Source organism: Crocodylus porosus, unplaced genomic scaffold, assembly GCF_001723895.1.
Source record: "Crocodylus porosus isolate Cpor-Errol unplaced genomic scaffold, CroPor_comp1, whole genome shotgun sequence".
Classification (NCBI taxonomy): domain Eukaryota; kingdom Metazoa; phylum Chordata; order Crocodylia; family Crocodylidae; genus Crocodylus; species Crocodylus porosus.
Window position 1 is genome coordinate 7911528 of NW_017728918.1, and position 8700 is coordinate 7920227.

The following is an 8700-nucleotide window of genomic DNA, read 5'->3' on the forward strand; positions in this document are numbered from 1 at the left end:
TCCCTGGCTGGCTTGGGACCCTGCTTCTCCTGAGGACAAATGATTGACATGTATTTCCACTAAACGACTGAAAAACGGGACTTTTTGCAGTCCAGTCCTCATTCAGGAATGGACAGGGGACAGGGGGTTGGTTTAAAAACAGGACAGTTTGGTATAAAACAGGACCAATGGCCACCCTAGGCAGAAAGCGGGTGGTTTGCAGATGCAACTCGGACCCCGAGCCCGAGTCAGGGCTGGAGCTAGGGCTGGACTCCAAGAGGAAGATCTTTACCCCCTGTGTTCAAAAGGGAAACAAAACTCAAAAGTAAATACGATAATTTTACATCTGAAATCGTGAGTAGGAATAGCAAATAACTCAGTCAACTTTAGTATGCACCCATCTTGATAATCCCATTAAATGTAATTAAAACAGACTCTAGGGGCTAGAGTTTACTCCACCTATTAGACACCTAAGTGGACTTTGGTGCTCAAGTGTAACCCTAATTCCATCTGGCTCAAACCCTTGGAAAAAGTTACACAGTGAATAAAAAAGGTGGGTGAGTCCTCTTCCTTCTTGCTGCTTTTCTGTGACTATTTTAAGGCAAAGAGGCTAGAATGACAAGAGCTGCTGCATTAATGACATTTCAGGGACTTGGGCAGGGTGGAATAGGATCACACGTAATAGTGCTTAATAGTTGAGGTAGGATCTGATTGCAGACAGGCCAACTTGGTGAAGTGTGGTGGGAACCTGAGAAAGAAAAAACAAATTCAGAGCATGACCCCACTTTATACCAGGAGAGCCATTTTTCACTAGTGTAAAACCTATCACTATAGATCAGTCTGCAAAACTGGGGGCCACGCGCTGATCTGAGTCCGAGGGGCAAATTGCTTCTCTCTTCAACACATGGCCATTAGCTTTAACCTGAACACAGCAGGCTGGGAATGTGGTGTTCCCTTTGTTCAGTAAAGAAATTGTCATTTAATCTTTCTTTGTGGCAGAACTGGGATTATTTAGCTTGAAGAAAAGAGGACTGGGGTGGGGTCTGGTAACTGTCTTCAAATACCTGAGGGTGCTTATGAAGAGGATGGCGGTAGCCCAGTGGTTCTCAACATCGTTAAATCTGAGACACCCGTCTTTACGCTCAGGACACCCTCGGAAAATGCCAGCTCTTCGTTTTCACTCGTTTTTGACTACAGAAAAATACTAGAGCAACTCCTCTGCTGCAAAGAGCTCAGAAAGACCACGACAGGGCAGACCCTTTTAAAACAATGAAATTCCATGCAAAAATATAGAGCTCCTGGTTCAGAAATGATACCTTGTATTAGACCAACTAGGAAATTGCAAAAACATTCTCTTTTTCCGCAATCAGGCCTTGTAGTATACTCTGTTTCTGCACGCTTTTGGGCTCAAACACCCTTCATCAGGCTCTGGGAAAATTAAAGACCCTGTCTGCGTTTATCTCGTGAATCGTGTTTGCACCCCTAGCAGTGCTAGCTTTATGTGGCATCCCATGGCAGCCTTGAAAGGTTATCAAGGTACCCCGGGATACTGCTGCGCCCTGGTAGAGAATCACTGTGGTAGACTATTCTCTGTGGATGCAGGTGACCGGACAAAGGATAACGATTTTAAACTGCAGCAAAGGAAATGTAGGTTGGAGATTAGAAAGAACTTTCTCACTACAAGGGTGCTTATGCATTGTGACAGGCTACCTAGAAAGGTGGTGAAATCTCCGTCCTTAATTTTTTTTTAAGTGCAGGTTAGACACTTCTCTGGGATAGTTTAGTCTGGGGAGATCCTGCCCTGAGCAGAGGTCCAGGCTGGATAGCCTCTTCCCTTCCAGCTCCATTTTTCCATGAATGTGGTTTCTTGATTGGAATGGACCTGCTTTACATTTTTGTCTCTGATAAAGTGGAAAAAAGACCAGTCAAGATACTTACGGTTATTTAAGATGCCACGGCATTTTTTCTCAAGAATGTGGATGCCATTCTCCGTGTCAGTTAAATGCCAGCTTGAAAGCTGATACCTTTTATTAGACCGACAGAATTTGCAAAACAAATAAATTTTTAATGATATTTTTGTGTTTAGTCTGCTTGGACAAGCTGCTTTTCAAGTCAGGGGTGAAGCACTATATCTGACCTGAAGACATACAGAAAACTAGAACTCCTGGTTCCAAAATGATACCTGGGAAATCACGAGAAAATTGTCCTTTTCTGCAGGCTTTCGGGATCAAAGTCTGGAGGTTTCTGTTCTCTCTGATGACAGAGGCGACCTCCCAGTAAAGCTGATCTTAAAACCAAATGCAACTCTGCGTCTCGGAGTTTTTATTGCCATCACAAGGTGGCTTTACCCCTGACTTCCATATGGGGAACATTTGATGGGGAAATGTAGGAACTGTGCAGACCTGCTTGAAAACGTCGCTCCTGGATGCAGGTGGAGAGTTTGTGCTTGAAACAAATAAATCTTGCTAAATAATCATACAAGCAACTGTTAGTACTCTGCACCATGCATGCAACCTGCTGTGCTCGGGGGAGGAAGCACCGCCCTACCATCCTTTCTTGAGCGAGGAGGCCAGACCCTACAACTCCTGACCTCCCTTCTACCAGCCCCTTCAACAACCATCTTTCCTTATCAGAACCGGGAAACAATACCCTGCCTTTCTAAGGATCTGCTGATAACGGCCCTGTCATTGTCTGAGTGCCTCCCCACCCTTCAAAATCAGAAGAAAAAAAACGTTTTCTGTCATTGGGAGAGCCTGGGAGAGATGATATCTTTCACGAGCCCAACAAGAGTTTTGCAAAAAACATTTCTTGAATTGCAAGCTTTCAGGGGGCACAAATGCCCTTCCTCAGGCATGGGAGAAAAGATTGTAAAAGTTCTCCTAGGTAGAAATGAAAGTCCATAATTCATAGGGTTTCACAGAAGAGTCAAAAAAGCTTGCAATTAAAGAATTTTTTTTTTTTCAAAAATCTTGTTGGTCCCATAAAAGATATCATCATCTCGACTACGAGTCCTGAGTGTCTTTTCCTCTAGACAAAAAGGGCTACAACCCGGATACCCGATTCATTTACAGGCATGATTGTCCACTGCTTTGTTCCAGGTTTTGCGGGTTGGCACCGACGGAGGGGGAAGAAACGGTTTGTTTCATCCAGGATGGGGGTTCGTGCGGATGCTCTGAGCAGCCAGGACTGCCCCCCTCCCAAAACCACGCAGGATCCTTATCATCAGGGATCCTGGTTTTGCCTGTGTTAAAAATAAAAAAAAATCCCTAATTTTCGGTTAAAAAAAAAAGTAACCCCAAATCCACATTTTTCCATGTTTTTAATGAAGCACCACTATATACACATCTCTCTATTAGTGGTGTTTCATTTAAATCCAAGGGGGGAAAGGTGGATTTGGGGTTACTTTGTTATCAGGTCTCATCCCGGCATCCGCAGATGATCGCTCCCCGCCTCGGTGCTGACCTGTCCAGGGACTTGCCCAAGGGCATGTGGCGAGCGGGTGGCGGAGCCTGCAAGGCTGCCCGTGCCTGAGAAGGGGACCCTCGCCCGGGGCCCCCCGCCTCTGGCAACGCACCACAGGGATCCTGGTTTTCTCTGATTTAAAAAAACAAAAAGCACCCCCAAATCCCCCCAAAATAGTTTAAAAAAAAAGTAACCCCCCAAATCCACATTTTTTCCCCATGATTGAAACGAAACACTGCAATATACATGTCTCTCTATTAGTGGTGTTGCACTACAACCACGGGAAAAAAATGTGGATTGGGGATTATTATTTTTGGAGCGAAAATTGGGTTTTTTAAAAAAATAATAAAAGTTAGGGGACTACAACTCCCATGAGGCAACGCGCCACGCCTGAGGGGAGGCGCGGAACTACACCTCCCGCCATGCCGCGCGCCACGCGGAGCGAGGGGAGCCCCGCGGGACTACAGCTCCCAGGATGCAATGCACACCTACCTCTTTTAGGGGAGGGGGAAGGACTACAGCTCCCAGCAGGCTGTGCGCCCGTCATGGCGGCGCTGGGGAGTGTAGTCCCGAAGGCAGGGACGGGGGTGGGACCTTTGTGGCGCCGTGGAGCGCGAAGCGCCGCCCCCCTGGGTAGGACGGAAGCCGAGGAAAGACACGGCGAGTTGAGCGGAGCGGGTGGCGATGGGCGACTCCAAAGTGAAGGTGGCGGTGCGCGTCCGCCCCCAAAACCGACGCGGTGAGTCCCCCCCGGAGTGCCTGTCTGCCTGCCCCGCTATGGGTGTCAGTCTGCCCCCCCCAGGGGTGCCTGTCTGTCCTCCCACCCCGCCCTCTGTCAGTCTGTCCCCCTCAGGGGTGTCATTGTGCCCCCCAAGGGTGCCCGTGTTACTCTGTGCCCCCAACCGCGTTCGTCCATCCGTCCTCTGCCCCCCACCCCCAAAGCAAGCGGCCCCTTGGGGGGGCCCCCCAGAGGTTTGGCCAAAAAATCGGGTGGAAAGAGGAAGCGCGGATTGGGGGGAGTCGAAACTTGCCTGCGGGGCATCGTTTGCTGCTTCGGGACGTAGCCGCATTGGGGAAGCGAAGGGGCGAGAGAAACGCACAGAAATAATGGAGAGCTTCGCGAGCGTCCTCTTGTCAAGAAGCGCGCGGGGCGAAAGCAGCGCACAGCTGGGAACGCAGGGAAAGTGCCGGGGGGCAGGAGCGGGCGAGGGGCTCTGCGGGGCTCGGCGGCCAGGTGCGAGGCCGCGGCGTGTTTCTGCGTTGCCCGAAACAAAACCCCGGCTCGGTGAACCCAGGAAAGTACACGGGGGGGTTATCGGCGGCCAGGCGCTTCTGTCTGATGGTGCAAACTTGGGCGCCCGACATAATCATGCTTGTTTTTTAGTTGGCGCGTCAGCCCTGCACCTTGCGGCCCTGTTTGCGAAGGACGGCCCAGGGAGCGAAGTCGTGAAACCTGGGCATCGCTTATACCCCATGTATCCCATCGCTGCGTATCCCCTGGCTGAGTGGTTCAAAACACTCTCTGCCGAGACTTGATCTTGTGCTGTCCACATGCGTGTGCCCTGACCGCCCGGCTGCTGGCTGCCTTGGGGAAAAGGGGTTTCCCAGGATCTCCTCTTGAAGCCGTTCCCCGTGGTAGAAAGGAAATAGTGGGGCAGCACAAGAGCTGGGTCCGCAGCTTGGTGTTGAGGGCACTTCCCAGTTCCCGTCCCCTTGGGGTTTCTGGACCACGAGCTTTCAGGGAGCTGTTGTCGCTACTCCTCCTTTGGTTTGAGAGTGGTGCCCTGTGGGAATCCGAACGGTTGGTTTCTGTTTGGCAGTGCTAGCAAACTATTTTTGTCGGTTGCCCAAAACTGTTTGGAGCCCTTGCATTTGTCACTCTGGTAATCGGGGCTTTACCAGAGAGCATCCCCAAGCTTTCAGTTTCTCCAAGCAGGATTTTGATAGCAATCTGTCTCTTCAACATGGATAGTGTTCGTTTGGTTTTTAAGGTATCTAGGGATAGTGGGTCACATCCATTCAAGCTGGGCTTTGTAGTAGAAGTAAGTAGTGTGATTCAGTTAAATATTACGTGGAGATGCATTGTAAAGCAAAAGTGGCAAGAGATGACTTGAGCTCCAGGGAAGACGGGAGCGTAACATTTTTGCAACTGAAAATAAATGGTATTGAGTGCCAAACGCTGGTGCAAAACACTGTATTGTGCCAGTGCCTTGGTTTTAGAGGAATCTTAACAAAAGCATGCCATTGTTTATCTTCCCATCCTTACAGAGCAATGGCTTGATCTGTGCCGGTTTGGAAATGCATGGTTATAGGGAATCCAGGTATTCAGATGTCACATTAATTCGTGCCTTCATTCATCCATTCAGGATAGCCCAATACCACCTTGTTTGCTAAATGTAAGAGAAAAGCTTCTTCATTTGCTTGCATGTTAAAGCTCCCACCTAAGGCATTGTTTGTAAGGGAAGGAATTTCCCTCAGTGTGTTTGCACAATAGCAGCAACTATGCAGCGTGCTGTGCCCTGAACTCTGGAGTTGGTTGCATTCCCACTGCAGTGTTTTGCAATGTATAATAGTAACACAAACAATTTGCCTGTGTATAGAAACATAATACACGTGAGTAATCTTGTTCTTATGTCATAACTCATTTTAGAAACGAAGTGGCGTGTGTTGCACCCTGATGACAATAGCCAAAGCACAATTAATGCTATACACCATTATCCTTCCAAAACATGAACAGCTAGAGTGTGGTGTTTGGTCATGATTACTAACTGCATGTACAGTAAAAGTCATAGTATCAACCGTAATAACCTGGGATCTCTGTTGAAAAGTATGTGGTGACACATAGGTAAAGAATAGAGTGTCTTAGTTTTGGGCTTTGCATAAAATACAGTTGCATCACCCAGGGCTATAAGGCGGTAGGGGTGCTGAATGCACTGTCAAGGAGGACAGCAGTCCTGAGTGATCACGGCCAAAGAAAATAATTGCTGAGCTAAGTGAGTGTCCTCCTGTCAATGCTGAAACCTGCTGCTCTAAGGGATTACCTGGATCTTTTGGTTTCATGTTTGCCTGATCTCTGCAGTCACCACCAGATAAGATGTGCTCAACCAATATTATCTTGGTTTCTTCTGGCTCTGGTTTCTGGACACCATTGTATCAAGAGCCAAGTGTAACTCCTAACCAACCTTTTCTTGAGTGGCTGCTGTCATTGCACACTTATTTCAGTCCGCTCTTTGCTGAATCAGCATCTCGCAAGACTTATTTACTTGCATAAAGTTTTCATACAGTGAACAGTGTATTTAGCAGCAGAAAAAGCTGGCAGAAAGATTACGGCGTGGTATATGTCATATCTTTACTTACTAGGATCTTTGTCTTGCGTAAAACCGAACAGCAGACTACACAAGGGGTATTTTATGTATTCATTCTTGTGATGGGGGTTTGCCTGCATACATGACGTCTTGAGTTTGAGCTGTGTTTCCAGTGAGATCTTGCAGTCCTGCGTGCTTCTGGGGGAAGATATGCCATCTTCACACTGAGAAGGTGATGAATTGTGCTCACCTAGTAGTTATATAACAGGAAAACTTGAAAGAAGTTTGCCTGGACTTAAAACAAGTTTGCTGGCAGGCTGAAAGGGCATGCAGACTTCAACTGAAGTTTGTTTAAAATGTGGGTGTTATAAGTAATGCCCTAGCACTGCCATAGCTCTGTAATTAAGAGAGGTTTCTCCCCCCTCCTTAAGTGTAGTTGCCATACCGAACGATATCAGGTGTAGGTATCACTGGTCTGTGCGTGTGTACACACATTCATGGACATGCAAGCTTGGGGTTTTCTATATAGCAAAGAGCAGAGAGAAATGGCCGAAGAGTCACTTTTGTTGTTTTAAAGTTGGCAGGGGGACTTGACATGCAGAGTTTCAGAAAGTATTTCCAGTTCATTAAGAAGGCTAGTTCTTTAAGCCGATAATTTTTTTTTTAGAATGTCCTTTATTTTGCTTATATGTAAACCTCTCTCTCCTCTCTCTTTCTCTCTCTCACTCTGCATATGCATAATTTTTAGAATTAACTTTGCACTGTCTGTGCATTTTTCCCCTTTGGGCTGAAAAAAGCTAGTCCGTCTCTTTTTTTTTTCAATGGCTCATTTAGGTTATTGTGCGATAGCATAAAACTGCAACATTCCACTTGCAAACTCTGCCGAGGAATGTTAATCTTTTGGCAAGAACAAAATATGATATTTCTGTTGATCTTAAGCTTTATGGAGCTTGTTCTGGACATTTGTGTTTTGGTCCAGTTTTGACTTGCAGTGTGTATTTCAGTTTTTAAGCAAAAGCCTTAGTTGTTTATACCTTTAAAACCATTTTCGTGCTTCACTTGGTTTCTTTTCCAAGCCGTATAAATATGTCTTTTAATTCCCCAAACAAACAAACTTCCATTCTTAGTGAAACTAAATGAGTGTAAAAAGGCAGCTTGACACCCTAGTCCCAACCAGGCAGGTGATAAATTGGAGACATAGAGATTTTACTCCAGCAGGTCACTTTTCACTCAGTTTGTAAGACATGGCTTGAAATAATGCTGTGTACTAAGATCATTTTATTTTCCATTGAAATACAGCCCGGTCACAGGTGCTCCACAGTAGCCGTGCTGTGTCACCGTGTACATGTGATGTAACCAAGATTTCTGACTAATTTATCGGGATCTTGATCCTATGAATTAAATCCCACCTCGAAAGTCATTAATAACTGTTTCACAATGAGAAGGATAGGCGTGGGCCAAAGTAAATTGGGCAAGCAGTTCCTTAATTGTCACTTAAAATAAAGACAGTATTTACTACGGCGGAGTGAATCCAATTATTTTTCAGTTTCTTCTGAAACACAGAATGGAGGGGGAGTGATTTTTCCATAGGGGAAGCCAATCAGCTGAAAGTTCATATTTCAGAAGTTAATTTTTTTTTTTCCTTCCCTCACTTCTGCTGTGGTCTAAGACTGCTGACCACACAGTTTTATTGGCTGGGAGAAAAACCTCTTTCCTTACAGAGTGAAACTTCAAAATGGGACTCCTTGCCTGTCAATGGAAATTTACGGGGGGTTTTCCCCTGTGTCGCAGCATAGAGGCGGGAGTTTGACAAGGCTCATTGTAGGTTCTTGCTAAGTCCCTCTATGGGTGATGATAAACAGGGATCCTGGTTTTCTCTGATTTAAAAAAAAATCCCCAATCTGGTTAACGAAAGTAACCCTCAAATCCACATTTTTCTGAGATTTTTTTTTTT

General features: G+C 46.3%; 1 protein-coding gene and 1 long non-coding RNA gene across 2 annotated transcripts in view; one reads left to right on the forward strand and one right to left on the reverse strand.

The window, feature by feature from the left end:
- The window catches only part of LOC109311526, a 32907-nt gene that overhangs the window by 11819 nt on the left and 12388 nt on the right, over positions 1-8700 (reverse strand). Inside the window, exon 2 of the long non-coding RNA XR_002101530.1 lies at positions 2814-2913. This is a non-coding gene — a long non-coding RNA (uncharacterized LOC109311526). The remainder of the gene's footprint in view (positions 1-2813; positions 2914-8700) is intronic.
- KIF13B (kinesin family member 13B) overlaps positions 4061-8700 on the forward strand; it is a 174479-nt gene continuing 169839 nt past the window's right edge. The window contains exon 1 of the mRNA XM_019537197.1: positions 4061-4180. Coding sequence (XP_019392742.1) covers positions 4126-4180 — 55 coding nt within the window. The 5' untranslated portion in view covers positions 4061-4125. The remainder of the gene's footprint in view (positions 4181-8700) is intronic.